General features: G+C 45.5%; 1 protein-coding gene across 2 annotated transcripts in view; it reads right to left on the reverse strand.

Moving 5' to 3' along the window:
• Nucleotides 1-1,683: 1,683 nt before the first annotated feature.
• LOC101169259 (ankyrin repeat and SOCS box protein 2) overlaps nucleotides 1,684-18,321 on the reverse strand; it is a 29,835-nt gene continuing 13,197 nt past the window's right edge. For both annotated transcript variants that reach the window (XM_020714619.2, XM_004084012.4), the window contains 3 exons: nucleotides 7,999-8,575; nucleotides 2,691-2,844; nucleotides 1,684-2,619 (listed from right to left, as the gene is read on the reverse strand). In XM_020714619.2, the coding sequence (XP_020570278.1) occupies nucleotides 2,465-2,619; nucleotides 2,691-2,844; nucleotides 7,999-8,575 (886 nt within the window). In that variant the 3' untranslated portion in view covers nucleotides 1,684-2,464. The remainder of the gene's footprint in view (nucleotides 2,620-2,690; nucleotides 2,845-7,998; nucleotides 8,576-18,321) is intronic.

Raw genomic sequence — 18,321 nt, forward strand, 5'->3', positions numbered from 1 at the left:
CGTCTGTAAGATGATGGGAAAAGCTGTGACTCTAGCCCGTCCAGGTGAAGTTCTAAAAGAATCCAGGAGGACCATCTACAGCAAACCTCCTCGACACCAGATCGGAGCCGCAGTGAGTCACCTCAAAGTAGCTAGCGGTTACGAGAAAACCAATACATGGCAGTGGGGATTTGTCAATGGCTCCTGGTCAGTTATGATCATCCTATTCACTTGGAAACTTTTGTCTTTACTTCTCCCTGGTTATTAATGTGTGTAGTATCTGCTAATGCTGCGTCAGTCCAAACCTTTTCAGTTGGTCCAAGGCTTCACAGAACCTACTGGTTGATCCTGAGAGCCTAGCTTCACCTGAAAGGAACTAATGCTCAGGAAGTTCTGTCTTTACAGAGCAGCGTCTTCTGATAGGCTGAGTTTCTCTATCTCTGCTTTGTTTCTGACAGCAAAGCGTCTTTGTCATGATGGTGTTTGCAGCAGCTATGCTGACTCCTGCAGCCTGGATCCTCCATCACCTGCCGGACTACAGGCAGCGCGCCCAGCAGAGGCCCAGAACCTGAGGATCTTCTTCACTGGCCCCTTCATCCTTGTCGACACCCAGCTTTCACCTGCATACTTCTAAATCCGACTGCTAAAATGCCTTAAACACAAATGTGACCTCGGGTCAATGCTTTTATTCTACAAGAGGGTGATTTGCAAGAAAAGCTTCAGTTTTGCCTAACTGGTGACTTTTTTGTGACACTGCGCAATTTAATGTCGATATTTCATATTATTTCATCAAAATAAAGGATGTGAATTTCTCTGCCTGTGTGGGTGGTGGAATTGAACGCATGCCCATCGAGACGACTGTTGTGATTTTGGGCTTTACAAATAAAAATTGAACGCCATTCTTCAGCCTGTGTATTTTAGCAGAATGTCTTTGCTTGTTTACTCTGCTCTGTTGTTGAAACAAAGTTAAGCACTTCCTGTTTGAATATTCTGGTTCTCACAAAATGAGCTGAGACAGGAAGTCTTCTTTGGCTTTTTCACCCTCATTGGTCAAACAGACTATTCTAGCACAGAGCTTGCTGTGATGTTCTCTGCAGATGATGCCAAGTTGCATCTAAAAACCATTGGTAATGATACCTGCAACGTTGACATCTGAAACATCAATATTTGCAGCAACTTCTACAGAATCTGATATTAACATCTGCAGTATCGACATTGCAGTATTTGTAATCTTGCACTGTTGACACTAGGGACATTGATTAAACTAATGGTCACAGCAACTTCTCAGACATCAGCATTGAAGGATATATTTAGCTCAGAAACCTGAAATGATAGTGAGATCAACAAGAAGAAAGACATCGTGCCATGTATCGGAGAAGTTCTGACATGAATGGGAAGCTAGGTGGGGCCTTGAGGCAAAGCTTTGCATTCATCTCTCTGTTACAGGTGTCAAAGACAGTTTGGCTAATTCTAAAATCCATCCATTCTCATCATCCACCCAGAGTCTGTATGTTACTGTGAGATGATTGATCATGGGAAATGCAGTGTAATTCTTCATTCTGATAGGTTGGCTGGGTGCATGAAACTTCTGATGAAGGGAAGCAACTGTGGAGTGACGTGGATCAGCCTTGTGGGCAGGCGTACCTCTACAGGTGAAAGTGGGGTGTTGCCTGATGCTCATTGTTTAATGGAAAAAGGCTCACAGTCCGTGCAAAGAAAACTTTATTGATAGAGATCTTTTCCAAGTCCCAAACAGGAAGCCAACTTCAGACAACGGATAGGTCACAGTGGGACAAACTGTCACCCCACCTGCTTCATGCTGCAGACCCCTCCTTGAGTGTAAACACCTCGTATTGACAGTCTCTACTGAAGTATCAAGATAGAGATAGATAGATAGATAGATAGATAGATAGATAGATAGATAGATAGATAGATAGATAGATAGATAGATAGATAGATAGATAGATAGATAGATAGATAGATAGATAGATAGATAGAACTTTATGAAATTCCGGCAGCAAAAAACACAGTAAATAACAATACAATAACAATTTATAAAATATCTGTTTATATCAGGCACATTTGTTAAACAGCCTGATAGCTGAGGGGACTGACAATAACTCAGTCACCTGACAGAATGACAATAACTCATAGAAGGACCTTGAAGCTTTATTTCATATCGCTTCGATTAGCCGCCTACACACCGAACCTGGAGTGGGCAGATAAAAAGACAATCCCTGTATTCCTCCGCGTAGGGAAATGTAGTCATTGCGTATGAGACATGTTACAACAGACAGAGAGGGCTGATTACTGGGACAAAGGCACCACATCAGCTAATGAAGTCATGGTGTGAGCTCAGCAGGGATATCAATCATCAGAGTTTGTCACGGCACATCAAAGGCGACCTGGGGCCCATAATCATCCTCATCATCTGCAGCGGCAGCATCCACACATCACACCAATCCTCTCGCTGTAGCCCAGCAGTTCAAGTGGAGACAGAATAGCAGTCATCCAGCCATCTTTCTTGGTGCTTAAGGAAGCATATCAGACTTGCAGGAAGAGGTAACCTCTTTAGCTTCTGGTGTCTGACCATCTGTAGAATCCGCAGCCTGCAAAGCTGGAGCAGTGGGCGTGGGGGGGCTGCAAGACAAAGCACACGTCACACCAGAACTAGGACCACAGAAACTAGTAAATGTCAGGAACCAGGTCACCTGCTTTCTCTTTGATGTTGCTCCAATCAGAGAAGCTATCCAGGTGCTCCATCAGTCTGGAGCAAAGAGCCACATCACCAACGTAATCTAGAAGGAGGTCAATGATTGGCCCAGCCCACCGGGAGATGCTTGGAACCGAAATCATGTCACAGAACTGTCAATCAATGAATGGATCAGTTAGTGAAAGAAGATGATCATGATCGAGTCCCACTGTGTGCAACCATCAATGCTTGATTAGCATTAACCCTTGTGCTATCCTATGGGGTCAAGATGACCACTGATGTGTTCTCCCTACCATGACAAAGGTGGATGAAGGTGGAAAGATTTCATGTAATCCATGGACACCAGTGAAGATCACAAATCATTGAAGAAAAAAGGTTCAGAGCACTGTCTAGTGGGTCTAGATGACCCAACTCCCAATGTTAAAATTCCTAGGATAGCACAAGGGTTAAATCAAACTAACAAAAAGAAGTGGCAGTTCATATTTGCAACAGTTTCAGTTAAGCAAAGACTTCCTGGGTCGTACTCTAAGCAAACATGCCCAGACTTCCTTTTCCCCAGTAATTTCTTCCAGCTCTTCTGGGAGGACCCTGATGTGTTTTCAGGCCAGCTGGGAGACATTGTGTCTCCAGCGTGTCCTGGGTCTTTCCCGGGTTCTCTGCTCAGTTGGACATGCCCAGAACACCTCCCCAGGGAGGCGTCCAGTAGGCATCCGGCCCAGAAGCCTGAGCCAACTCAACTGGCTCCTCTGGATGTGGTGCCAGTTGAGGTGGCTCCACATCCAGAGGAGCTCTCTCCGCGTGACCGAGCTTCTTCCCTATCTCTAAGGGAGCACCCAGCCACCCTATGGAAGCAAGCTTGTTAGATGTGTATACTTTATTTTCTTTATTATCATTCTAACTGCTGTTTTTAAGACAGCTTTTTGAACTCTGTCGACCTACATATTGAAGGCTGCTGTGTTGGGATTTTTTTTCACCTGTTTTTCTCCATATACCATCTGGAACGAGTCTGAGAAAGCAGAGGGAGTTTGGGATACAAACTGATAAGACCTAATTCAGGATCTGTGACCTAACACTCCTATGTCTGCAGCGTTAAGTTTAAACAAGTGTTTTTTTAACCAAGCATCTCTTAGATTCATAATTCTTTTCTGTAACAAGGGCAACCAATTCTACATAAAATGGGCGGTCAGACAGGCATCAGCTGAGCCGTAGGAGGCAGAGGTATTGGACAATTGTACGTTTCCTGCTCTTGGTTACTGGGCTCTTGCATCTGTTCTTATTACTGTCTTGGGTTTTCAGAAATAACTTTGACAAAGCTCATTTCAGCTACTGACCTCATTCTTTTGGTCACATCATGAGAGCTTTGCTTTCTGGCTCAGCTCTCTCGTCACCACAACGGACCTGTACAGCGACCGCATAACGCCAGATGCTGTTCCAATCTGCCTGTCAATCTCACGCTCCGGTCTCTCCTCACTCGTGAACAAGACCCCAAAATATTTTAACTCTTTCACCTGGGGCAAGAACACTCCATTCACCCAGAGAGGGCAAAATACCTTTCTTCGGTCAAGAACAATGGCCTCAGACTTATCGGTGCTGTCCCCTCATCCCAGCCACTTCACACTTCAAACCGCCCCAGTGCATGATGGATGTCCTGGCTTGATGAAGCCAACAGGACAACATCATCTGCAAAGAGCAAGACGAACTCCTGTAGTCCCCAGACCAGACCCCTCCAGCCTCTGGCTGGGCCTAGAAATTCTGTCCATTAAAAACTATGAACAGAACCAGTATCAAAGGGCCGCCCTGTCGGAGTTCACCATGCACCGCTAACAGGTCTGACTTACTACCGGGTATGCGAACCAAGCTCCTTCTCGGGCCATACAGAGACTGGACAGCCCTCATTAAGGCTCCCCGGACCCTATACTCTCAGAGCACCCTCCACAGGACACCACGGGGGGTGTGGTCTAATGCCTTTTCTAAATCCACAAAACACATGTGGACTTGATGAGCGAACTCCCACGAACCCTGCAGCACCCTGAAGAGTGTAGAGCTGATCCACTGTTTCAGGACCAGGACAGAAACTGAATTGATTTTTCTGTATCTGAGGTTTGACCAGCCTTGGAGGTTAATAAATACAAGAATGACACAATAAGAGGGGCCTAACCCCAGCCACCAACACCTGAATGACTTCAGTTCTAATGTTGAAGCTGTGATGAGAGGCTGTAATGCCTCCCACCACACCATTTTGCTGATTGTCTCTCCTTGTGGTTCAGAGGTTTGATTACTCAAAGTTTGTGTAGAAGTGGGTGATGGGTGTCAAACAAAAGCTCACGTAGATAAATGAAAGCGAGACAGAGTATTTCTCTGTCTCGCTTTCATTCATCTACGTTTATCTACATTTATCTTCACTTATCTACATAGACCAAAAGTGCACAACTCAGGACAAAAGATAAGAATGACGAGACATGACAATTAAGGCTTCGTGTAATATTAGTGTTTCCACTGTCAAAAAGGAAGTGACTGACTGGTTCTGATAGTAGTTCAATGCACTTCCAACTTTTTTGTCAAAACCACAATTACAAAGGAAATGACCCTCTGAACCCTTGAGCATTCAAGCATATAGAGTGGTGCAATAAAGTATTCAGTCAGCCACCTATTGTGCAAGTTCTCCCATTTAAAACGGATGACAGAGGCCTGTCATTTTTTATCATAGGCACACCTCAACTATGACAGTCAAAATGAGAAAAAAAATCCAGAAAGTCACATTGTCTGATTTTCAAATTATTTATTTGTAGATTATGGTGGACAATAAGTATTTGGTCACCTAAAAACAAACAAGAGTTCTGGTTCACACAGACCTGTAACTTCTTCTGTAGAGGATCCTCTGTCTTTGCCTGTCTGCCTTTGAAATGGTTATCTATATAAAGACACCTGTCCACAACCTCAAACACTCACACTCCAAACCAAGACCAAAGAGCTGTCTAAGGACACCAGAAACCAAACTGTTGACCTGCAGCAGGCTGGAAGACTGAATCTGCAATACATAAGCAGCTTGCTGTGAAGAAATCAACTGTGGGAGCAATTATTAGGAAATGGAAGACATCCAAGACCACTGAGAATCTCCCTCCATCTGGGGCTCCCTCCAAGATCTCACCCCATGGGTTCAAAATGATCACAAGAACTGTGAACATAAGTCCCAAAACCACATGGGGGACCTAGTGAATGACCTGCAGAGAGCTGGGACCAAAGTAACAAAGGCTACCATCAGTAACACACTACACCACCAGGGACTCAAACCCTGCAGTGCTGATGATCCAGAAGAGGATTGGGAGAATGTCCCATGGTCAGATGAAACCAAAATAGAACTTTTTGCTAAGAACTCTACTGGTCGTGTTTTGTAGGATGAGGAATGGTGAGCAGCATCCAAAGAACACCATACCTATTGTAAAGCATGGGGGTGGGAATGTCATGCTTTGGGGCTGTTTTTCAGCAAAGGGACCAGGACGACTGATCCGTGTAGAGGAAAGAATGAATGGGCCCCTGTATAGTCAGTGAAAACTTCCTTTCATCAGCAAGGGCATTAAAGATGAAACGTGGCTGGCTCTTTCAGCATGACAACCATCCCAAACACGTTGCCCGGGTAACGAAGGAGTGGCTTCATAAGACACATTTTGATATCCTTGAGTGGCCTAGCCAGTCTCCAGATCTCAACCCCATAGACCAGGGGTGTCAAACATACGGCCCGCGGGCCGTATCCGGCCTGCCAGGTGGTTAAGTCCGGCCCACACATGAAAAGTAAAAATAATAAGGATCTTTATAAAAGTAAGCAAGTTTCTAGTCCATTCCTGTGGCGAGTTATGATTTTTTTAAGAAATAGCCGAAATGCGCAATTCCGCCACTAGGGGGAGCAAAAGAAAGGCAAGACAGGTACATGAGCATATCTTTGCATGTGATAAAAGTGAAACCTAACAGCTGTGTCTGGGTAAGATACACTTTGATTCCCCATGAGCCTTACCGCTGTTGTCTTCCTATAAGGATGATCAGTAGCAACACCCTAATGACCAAAATGTTGTCAAAAAGTGAAGTGGATTTCCAGGAAAAATGGGCAGAGTTTTTTTTCTTTCACGAAGCTGAATGCAAAACCCCCATGCTTGTCATGTCATCAACAGGTTGCAGTGCTCAAAGAATATAACATTCAGCACCACTAAGAGACTCACCATAAAGAAAAGTTTCTGGATTCCTTAAGTGTCAGATGTAAAATATTCAGTCTGTAGAAAATTAAATAGACCAACTTTTTTTTAATTGAAATTAATTTTATTCGATATCCATTGGCCCCAAGTGATTAGGCTACTATGTTGATTGAGGCATTTTTTCCAACTGAGTAAAAAAACTAAAACAAAGCTGTTATTTTGCTTTTATGTTATGGTCCGGCCCACTTGAGATCAGACGGGCTGAATGTGGCCCCCGAACCAAAATGAGTTTGACACCCCTGCCATAGACAATCTTTGGAGGAAGTTGAAAGTCTGTGTTTCCCAGCGACAGCTCCAAAACATCACTGCTCTAGAGGAGATATACCTATGATGAATATTGCAGGCTTATTTCATCTTTTTAAGTGGGAGAACTTGCACAATTGGTGGCTGACTAAATACTTTTTTGGCTCACTGATAGATTTTCTTTGCAACCAACCCGTTAAAAGTCAAGTTTCTTTGTTTTCATTCTTCTGGATTACAAGGTCAGTCTGGCCTTTGTTGTGTTTGTTTTTCTCCCAATAGATTATTCCTTTCCTTTCAAACCTCCTTCTGAATGAATAATCTTTGCTTTACTTTGACTGTTGGACCCTTCCCTCTTTTCTGTGTTTCTCTGCAACCACATCTGTGTAATGCTGTGTTCACACGAAACGCAATTCATGCGTCAAAATTGCTTCTGCTGCCTCTATTTGTACACGCGACAAATTTGCTGCTTGGTTCTTGTCCGAAAATGTGTTCATAAGAAAAATATCACAAAGTTCAGGACGAGAACACTCAGTTTATCCCCCGTGTTGGTTTTGGACTCCACCCGCTGATCGTGTCATTGAACACACCACAAGTCAAAGCAGAGTCCCTGATTGGTTGAAGCGACATGCCATCTTTGCTAAGGTTCTGATATTTTAAGTCTGGACGCCAAATCCCACCACAATGCTCAAATCTGCCGCTGGACCTCAGATTGCATCTGTACATGAACTCAACACTGAAACTGGATGCCTCTGCCACACAAATCACGTTCAGTGTGAACACAGCTTTAGAGAGCACGCTATCATGTGTGTAGACTCTTACCTGAACTCCTTTTATTTGGTGTGTCTCTGGCAGGAGTTGGTTGTGTGGCTCGTTCCACTCTGATCGGGTGATTTTGACCTCAGGATGAGACTGGTTGCCATAAACACAGTTGAAACAGGACTGAGCATCACCTCCGTGGTCTAGCAGGTACTTGAACATCGGAAGGTACTTCATGGAAAACATGAAGACAGCAGGGAAGGTGGTGGGGTGGGTGGGGATGCTGGCATTAATGTCGGCACCATGTTCCACAAGCAGGGTGATGGTCTGCATGCAGCCCTGCCTGGCAGCCACCATAAGAGGCCTAAACACATCCAGGTTTGTGTCAGCGCCAAAGGTCAGTAGTGTCTGGACTGCATCAATGTTGCTGTTGATGACAGAGAAGTAGAGTGCCGTGCTGCGGCGATCCTCAAACAGCCTGGACCGCTCTTCGGACAGCTGAGCATTGACATCAAAGCCTGCATCGATCAGCATCATCAGTGCGTTGTTACGGTTGTACTCTGCTGCCAGGTGCAGTGGGCTGATCCCACTCCGCCGGACTCTTGCCTTAAGGGTGACCGGGATCAACATGGTGACAATCCTTAAAACAAGATGTAACACAGGAGTGAGTACACAGAACAAGGATGAAAAGGTCAGAAAAGAGACTCTGTATCATAATGTGTTAGCTAAAGGCCTGATCCAACCCATAAGTCATAAAAAATTCTGAAGATAAAAAGCAAAAGGTCCAAGGCATCAAAAGCTTCTTACCTTGTCTCAGTAATCAACCTGTCTATAGGAGAAGCTGCACTTTCTATTTCTCCATCATTCTGACAAGAAGGGAGTTCTTCATCCAAGATCAAACTGCCAAATTACTTTGAGGAAGATGAACTCATAGATGTTGGGGGAATTCCTCATGCTTCAAGGACAAACCCCCAATGTGCAAGGTGAGAAAGAGAAGGGATAATCATGCTGAACCCCTACACAGCTTAAACTCTATCAAATATTAAATGAACATTTGATAGAATTGTCCTGGGAACAGAGGCTGTGTCAAATTAAATCAAATTTTATTCATAAAAAGTCCTTCTTATGCATTGCACAGCTCGAAGTGCTTTATATTTAAAACAAAAACATACATAGGTATCACAAAAAAAAAATACCCACTCTTTACCCTCGCCCCTCGCCTCCCTTAACACATACATTCCATTACCAATAAAAAATTAATACTTGTAAAAATAACTCCTAAAAGAAACTTAAGGCTTGGCTCTGCTGTGAAGAAACAGTATTTGGTGAATCTTTTCATACCGGGAGCCAGCTCAACCACAGAACATCGCCACAGCGCCCACCCAGACCAGGACAGCAATGGGGTCCACTCCACAGCTGTGAGGCTGAAAGACTGGACCCTGACTGCCCCAGTAAGGCCGGCAACCATGGCAACAACCATTGACCAAGCCAGACATCCCTGGTAGAATCATTGGGGCCAAAATTCTAATAGGATGTTAAAATTAAATACATAAAACAATATATATTAAAAATGATAAATAAATTAGTAAATAAGCAGATAAGATCAACCAAAAGCGAAATTAAAAAGGTGGGTCTTCAGCCTCTTGAGGCTCTCCAGCAGGCTGTTCCACAGAACAGCCTGCTGGAGTAAGTTTTGGTCCTCGCCTTAGGGACAACTAAACGGCCAGCACCGGAGGACCTAAGGGTCAGCGAGGGCCCATACTTTAAAAGTAGATTAAATAAGAAGGACCATAACCATTAAAATACTTATAAATTATTAGGTAACTTTAAAAACAATCCTGGAACCAAACAGCGAATTAAAAATGGTTGTTATGTGTTCCCGCCCCCTGATCCTTGTCAGAATTTGTCCTGCTGAGTTTTGTAAAAGTTGTAGGCTTGCGAAAGATTTTGGGTAAACCAGAGAGCAGAGCATTACAATGATTTAACCTACTAAAACTAAAAGCACGCATCAGCACCTCTGTGCTGGCAAGAGAGAGGAAATGGCAATGTTTTAAGGTGATAAAATCCTGTCTTTTAATATGTATGATCAACTCAGATTAAAAGAGTATGCCCAGGTTTCTCACACAAGGAGGTAGTTTAAATTTCTGGAGTTTAGGCAAAATTATCTCTTGTGTCTTCAGGAAAGATGACTAGAACTTCAGTTTTGTCCTGTTTGAGCTGTGAGGCACTTTCTGCCATACCTGACTTTATATCTAAAATATAATTAAAAAGAAGAATAAATTGGTTGGCTCATCTGTGCTCATACACTTGGCTGTGGATCCTGCGTCTGGCCACCCCCAGCCGTCCCCCAACTCCATCTGGATGAAGCTCATCTGCTGGACTGTTTTAACATGTAGTTGTAGAGTTAATAAGTGAATTCTTCTCTGAGTTCTGGTACATCACCTGTCCGACCTGGAGGAGGACCCCTCCTTCATGTGGACACCCCTGTACTGTGGTTTGTCCTAAAACCAGTCTGATATTTTTCTAAAGTTTTTGGGTTATTTTTAAACTCATGTAGCATAGCTACAATTATTTATATAATCTTACTTAAAAATGGACAGTTGGATACAGCTCTATAGTTATCCAGGGTATTTAGGATCTAAATGAATCTTCTTCAGAAGGGGCGTGACCACTGCCATCGTACAGGCAGAGGAGAAGACACCCGTCTTAAGAGAGCAGTTTACTATATTTTAAAGCTCTGACTCAAAGAATCCATTAACTGTTTTAAAAAGTGAAGTGGGAATGGGATCCAAAAGGCAGATTGTGGCATTTATTTGGGATAAAACATGTCCAAGCAATTTTGCTTCAACCAGGACAGAACTCCCCAGTAGCCGCGGTTACATGTGCAAAATATCTTGATCGGATCAATGGTCAGATTAGAATTCAACCGTGTACATGGGCCCAGAAAACCTTTTTCCGATTAGAACAAACGTTCACATGGGTCACACTTTCGGTCGGAATAAATCATTCGCAAATGCGCAGTAGTGTTTGAAATACTGGAAGAGGAAATGAGTCCCACAGTAAACAAACCTTTGCTCTCATATACATTTATGCAGCAGCTCGGTAAAATATGAGATGATCTTCTAAATGTACTTTTATTAATGTTATTATCAAGCACCTGTTCGCTCATCATTTTATTTTTAATCCGTGTGGTCAGCGCTTTTTTTGTGGAAGAATGGAGCTGGAAGAAGCCAGGGTAAGGAGAAGGCTAATACGGGCTAACAACATTAACCTTGGATGAACACAAAATCCATGCGGGAAATGCTGCAATCTGCATCCTGGCTGCACATAAACATGTGGGAATAACATCAGCCTTTATTTTGTCGGGACACGACTGGACACACAAATCCAGGTGATTGTTTGAACGGTTTCTAAGGACTGAGCAGCATTTCTGCTTTGAAAAGCTCACACACCGCCCCAAAGCCGCTGAGTGAGCTGGCGGCCCGAGCTCTGCTCGGACACACGGTTCTCCTGAGTCCGGCAGCTGCTGACCCAGAGCGGCAAACACAAAGCTATAGAACTCCGGCTGCTCTGCTCCCAGATACGGTTCACTCGCGTGGAGTAGCCAGTCGGTCCCATATGCGCTCCAAAGCTTTCTCTGAAGCACCACACCGTGACGTAATCACAAGATCGACACACGATCGGAATGAACTGTTTACATGCAACACGATCGGATAAACAATCGGCATAACCCACCTATCTCGATTGAAAAGAAATTTTGATCTGAACGAGTCTGATCGGGACAGACTATTCCGAACAGCGTGTTTACATGATGCATTTTTCTTTCGATCAGGCGTTCTTTCCGATTACTTTTGTCCATGTAAACGCAGCTAGTGTTTCTTCTGGTAAAAACAACTCTGGTGATCTATTAAAAACAAGAGTATTGTGCAGATGAAGTATTAGATCTCACAGCATTGATTTTACCCATGAAGTGGGCATTAGATAATTGCATGGAGGACTTTTTGAAATTTTGTTTATTAAAATATCAATTGCTTTAAAAAGCAACTTGGGATTATTTTTGTTTTCTGAAATGAGGTTTGAAAAGTAGAAAGTTCTGAGTTTTCTTTTAAAATTTCCTAATGATTTTATTCTGTCTTGCTGTATCTTCTCTCTGCTCTCCTGTTTCTGACAATGTCATCAGTCTTCCATAGGGTTTTAGAAGTGGTTCTTGATAGTTTGGTGTGGTGGTGGAGCCACTTCATCTAAGGAAGACTGTAGGCTGTTATCAGCTGTATAAATAAAAGATGCAGGTAAAATCTGAGCAGGGATATCTTTAAAGATATTAATAAAACTATCACAAAACAGGCAGACGGCTGGATCCAATTGTAGCAGGTTTGTTAGCTCAGCTGAAAGTCCACAAAACCAAATTAGGGTCAGGCAGGGAGGGGTCAACAATGAGCATGGAATCAAAGGAGAAAAAACAGTAGGCAGAATCCAGGCGAGATTTGGGGCAGGCGGCAGGCAAATGTAGTCAAAGACAAAACAGGGTCAGGAAAACAGAAGATCCGGTCTGGATCTAACACTCTGTAATACAGGAAGAGCTGCACAAGAAATACTTCACACTGAGTGAGGCTCAGTGCAGAGCTTAAGTAGACTGTGATTGATTCGGGGAATGAGAGTCAGGTGTGAGTCAGTCAGAAAGTGCACGCTGGGATTGCTGGGAGATGTAGTGCATCTAGAACTCTACAGATGGTTCAATCCAGTGACCAGAGGGGGAGACAGAGCTCTGACCTCTGACAAAGCCCCCCCTCCTGCGGACAGCCTTTAGGTACGGGGCCCCCCCCGACGCCGAGGTCAACCACGAGGTCAGGGTGCTGGCCTTTCCGGGTGGCTTTGGGGGAAGTGGTTATCAGGGAGAGGTCAAGAATCTCGTCAGCGGTGACCCTGGAGTGTTTCTCTGGGCCGTACCCCTCCCAATCCACCAGATATTGAAGCAGACCCCTCTGGCGGCAGGAATCGAGGATCTCCCAGACAAGATAGGCTACTTCGCCATGAACCATCAAGGGGGACATGCCGACATCAGAGGGCTCCGACTGCGACCCTCCATCCGGAGGTCCACCGGCTAGCTTCGACAGCAAGACATTGAAGGGGGGCGAGATGCGGTATTCAAGAGGTAACTGCAGATGGTAGGACACAGGAGTGATCTTTTTGAGTATTTGGAATGGACACACCTAGGAACTTCTTGCAGGGGAGCCATAGTCGGAGAGAGCCTGACCCACTGAACAGAAACCAGATGGGAACCTTCCCATCTGTGCCAATCTGCCTGCTCTCGGGTCAGATGGACGGCATGCCGGAGCTGTACATGAGACGCCTCCCACGACTCCTCACAGCAGCGGAACCACTTGTCCACTGCTGGTAACTGTGTGGGCTCTCCTGACCACAGAAAGAACAACCTGATCAACTCTATGTGAAGGAGATGTGTCACAGATCATGAGGCAAATGGTGGTCACACCAGATACTGACTGGTTGTCTGAGTCCCCTGACCACCTCAATAAAAGAAAACTGAAGATTTCAGAGTGGCCTTTTCTTGTGGCCAGTCTAAGGCACACCTGTGCAGTAATCATGCTGTCTAATCAGCATCTTGATATGGCACACCTGTAAGGTGGGATGGATTGTCTTGACAAAGGAGAAGTGCTCACTATCACAGATTTAGACAGATTTGTGAACAATATTTCAGAGAACTGGTTATTTTGTGTATGTGGAAAATGTTTCACATCTTTGAGTTCATACCATAAAAAATGGGAGCAATAACAAAAGTGTTGGGTTTATATTTTTGGTCAGTGTATTTGGCAGGATGTTCATTGGGTCATGTACTGGGCCATGTCTGCAGCATGGGCCACCAGAAATAGTTTGCAGTTAAAGCATGTGTGCTGGCCATACCTGGTTGTCCGGCTGCAGGCAAGTCAAGAACAAGGTGGAGAGCCTGTTGCCGATGGGATGGAGGAACCCTATCGGCCAGACAGGACGGCGTTGGAGCCTCAGCAGCATTGTGTTCAGTCAACTTGGTTATTATGTCCCACTCAACACGAGCCAGGATCAATGATGAGGGCTTGACAGGTTCAGGTGCGACTTGTTCGTCAGGAGAGGTGTTGTAGAGATGTGACAGTGCATCAGCCTTTCCACTTTTGGAGCCCAGGGATATGTGATTTGGAACCGATAGTGTGAAAAGAACAGGGACTAAAGTGTTTGCCGTGGGTTACACCGCTTTGCGGACTTGTTGTATTCCAGGTTCTTGTGGTTCAGTTAAAACCAGAAAGGGTTGAGCTGACCCTTTGGGCCAGTGAATCCACTCAGAGAACGCCTTCTTCTTGACTAGCAGTTCCTGGTCGCCCACGTCATAGTTCAGCACCACATTTTTAAGTTTCCCGGAAAGGTAGGCGCACAGGAATATCTTGGCTGGCTGACCATGGCGTTGAGAGAGCATGGCTCCGACCCCTGTGTCAAAGGCGTCCACCTTCACGATAAATTGCTTGGCTGGGTCCGGGTGATGGAGGATGGGCGACCGGGAAAAGTGCTGTTTTAGTGTCTGGAAGGGCTCAGGAGCCGCCAGAGCAGTCGCCCTTCATGAGAGAGGTGAGAGGTGCCGCTACTGTGCTGAAGCCACGAATGAAAGGTAGAAGTTGGTGAACTGCTGCAGTACCGCCTACACCATAGCCGCACTTATCACATAGTCCAGAAATGTGACTGAGGTCTTATGGAACTTGTATTTTTCCCCTTTTACAAAAAGTTTGTGTTCAGTCACTGTAACACCTGCCGGACATGCGCAATGTGCTCCTCAAACGTGTCAGAGTAAATCGGGATGTCGTCGATGCAGACGACAACAAAGCGCTGCAGCATGTCGTTGACAAACGCCTAGAACACATAGGGGACGTTACAGTGACAAAAGGGCATGACCAGATACTCAGTGTCCTGCGGTAATCGAAAAGGTGGTCTTCCACTCATCCCCTGCTCGACTGCGGATCAGGTTGTGGGAACTCCTTAGATCCAACTTTGTGAAGAACCAAGCTGTGCAGCGCTGCTCCAGAGATGCAGGAGCCAGAGGCAGGGGATAACTGTACTTAACAGTGACGTCGTTAAGGCTGCGGTAGTCAATGCATGACCTCAGACCACCAACCTTCTTCTTAACAAGGAAGAAGATAGATTCCTTGTAGAAGGTTGGATGAAGCCCTTTGGAAACCCCCTCTCGGCTGTAGGATTGCATGACTTCTTCTTATTTTCTTTCTAACTAAACAGTCGAACAGCTGAGCAGACAGATTTTACTGTTACAGGGGGTTCTGGATCTTCTAACGAACTAGGTGTGTATTTGTATAAACCCTTTTTGTAATTTAGGTTAAACTGACCTAAATTAAACTGAGACTGACGGAAAAGAAGAAGAGGAAAGAAGGGAGGGATATTGGAAACAGGGGGTAAGGGCACAGAAGAAAGGGGGAAAAGGGAGTTAAGGAAATCTGGAGGATGATTACAAAAGTGGTGGTGGAGGGTACAATTATTTCGCAACAAGATGCTGGAAGTTTATCATCATTACTGCCTAATGTAAATGTTAGTCAAAAGGGGCCTGTCCACACACTCAAGTGTTACAAACATACTTGTTGGCTCCAAAAATCTCCCCGCACAATCATGTCAACATGTACTCAGCACAAGTAAAGTTCACATGTAAGTATGCATACAAACCAACACGTATCAAGCATTTCATTCTGTCACACATAATATTTGTGCAAATTTTAGCTGACACCTGTGCTCAGGTGTGTGTTTATGTTCTGCTGAGGTGGAATCCGCCCGTTAAGCAATCGAGCTAGACACCCAGACCAGGGCTAGGAGGACCACCAGGGGGGCTCCCCAACATCAAAGAGCAGGCACAGGAGCACGGAGAATGCAGGCTCAGCCCAGCCAGGAGGATAGCCCTCCGCCCCGCCAATGTTCCCAGCACGGGCTTGCATGACTTCTGACTCAGGCTGGGAAAGCGGGAACACCCGATCTCGGGTGGACATAGCTCCAGGCAGGAGATCGATAGCAGGACCGGTGTGGAGGGAGCTGTATGGGACACTGCTTGTTGAAGGCCCCTCGCAGGTCCCCGTACTGAACCAGCAACCCCTCTACCTCCCCTGTCAAGCTGATCTTGGAAATTGTGGTGGCTGGGATCAACCCCGACGGACCACAGTTTTCAGACCTTCCTGTGGTCTTAAGGTACTGTCGCTGATGAGCAAAAGGACATGGTGAGAGTGAGCTAAAGCCAGGTCAATGAAATTCCCAGCCGCCCCAGCATCAATCATAGCCTGTGTTTCCACTACGCAGTTTTCTAAGCACAGGGAAATGGACAGAGTACAGGTGAGAGCGGGTTCACTCACTGATTTTGCAGAGCATTGTAGGCGGCGATTGGGACAAGTGTTGCAGATGTGACCTGGCCGCAGTAGAGACAGAGGTTCTCGCGGAAATGTCTCACTCTCTCCCCTGGTGGAGCCGAGTTGTATGGGCTCTTGATTGGAGCCAGAGGCCCTGGGAGAAACGCTGAGATGGGTATGGCGTTGGCTGAGGCTGGGTTGCGCTGCCTCCGGGTTCTTATTTGGTTATAAGTTTAATGGTGAGGGTGATGAATTGATCAAAGGATAAACCCTCATCGCGGATTGCCAGTTATCGCTGCAGCTCTGCTGTGAGTCCCTCTTGGTAAGCAGTATCAGCGAGCTGATTCTCCAGTCTGTGGATGCCGCCAGATTTCTGAATCATAGTGAATGGGTGGATGCAGTCTGCCACCCCTGTTTAAAGCCAAATAACCCCTCCCCGTGGTCTTTGCCATCCACTGGATGGTTAAACATCTGCGGTAACTCATGTGTGAGTGCAGCATGAGTGAAAGGGTAGAGATCCTTCAGTCCAGAGTGCAGCTATCCACTCTCGCGCTTCTCTTTATTATTATTCATCATTTAGTTCTCCATGCCTCTGTTTGGTGCAGTGCGATTCATGTACTCTCCCTCTTTCACACTCCCCCCCGGGTGAGTGGGAGTGCTTCCAGATTCCAGTTGGCTCATATGTGCCCCTGTACCTGACCGAATACCTCATTTCTGGCTCGCCTCTACTACTACTCCTACACCTGGCTGTGGATCCTTCCTCTGGCTCGTCTCTGCTCTGTAAATGCCCCTGTACCTCATCTCTGCTCTGTACCTGGCCATGTACCTCGTTTCTGGCTTGCCTCTACTCCTGCTCCTACACCTGGCTGTGGATCCTGTCTCCGGCTCGACTCGCGCTCCCGACTTTCCCCCAAACTCTGTCTGGATGAAGCTCGTCTGCTGGACTTTAAATATGTAGTTGTAGTGTTAGATAAGTCAATTCTTCTCTAAGAGTTCTGGTAAATCGCCTGTCCGTCCTGGGGGAGTATCCCTCCTTCATGTGGGCACCACTGAGGTTTCTTCGTTTTTTCCAGAATCAGTTTTTTTTAGGAGTTTTTCCTAACAGAGAAGGAAGGTCTAAGGGCAGGGATGTCCAGTTTAGTTTAGTCTGTTTAGTTAGTTCAATTTAGTATTTTCCTATTGAATTCTATGTATTCATGATACATTTGATTTTATTTTTTACTTTTTCATTACCGATAAGAAGCCCATTGAGACGACTGTTGTTGTGAATTGGGGCTATACAAATAAAATTGAATTGAATTGAATCGAATTCTCCGGGCAGGATGGAGCACACCAGTGAAAGTTTGGCATCTTCTGTAGGATAAAGGCTGGGTTATGGACACAAAAACAGATCACACTTCATAAGGAAGGCCAGGCATGGCTCGGGGTACCCTGTTGAACTTATCCGGAAGCACCATTCTCTGCCCCAGTGCGTGAGCGGGAGGTGGACTAGGCGCGCCGTCTTCGGGGGTTGTTGATGACTGAGCGATCAAAAGTGTTGATTTGCAGGAGCTACATTACAGCTTTGGTCGCCGAGGTTACACGTTGGAGCTGGCGACCGTTCTCCAGCAACAGAGTAGCAAACGCCACCAGGTTCATCGGGGTAGGAACTCCTGCTGCTGGATTTATATTTTGCGAAGTATTCTGTGATAAAACAGCCAGACAGCTGGTTCCACTAGCAGCAGGTTTATTAGCTCAGCTAATCAGCTAAATCAGGGTCAGGCAGGGAGGGGTCAATGACGAGCATGGGAGCATCAGAGAACAAACAGGGGTAGTCAGGATCCAGGCAAGATTCAGGGCAGGCGGAAGGCAAAAATGGTGTCAAAAACAAAACAAGGTAAAGAAAACAGAAGATAAGATCTGGTTATAATACACTATAACGCAGGCAGAGTGGCACAAACAATGCTTTGCATTGAGTGAGGCTCAGTGCAGAGCTTAAATATGCTGTGATTGAGTTGCCGAATGTGAG

This window comes from Oryzias latipes, chromosome 24 (assembly GCF_053564925.1).
Source record: "Oryzias latipes strain Hd-rR chromosome 24, Olatipes_Hd-rR_3.1".
Taxonomy (NCBI): domain Eukaryota; kingdom Metazoa; phylum Chordata; class Actinopteri; order Beloniformes; family Adrianichthyidae; genus Oryzias; species Oryzias latipes.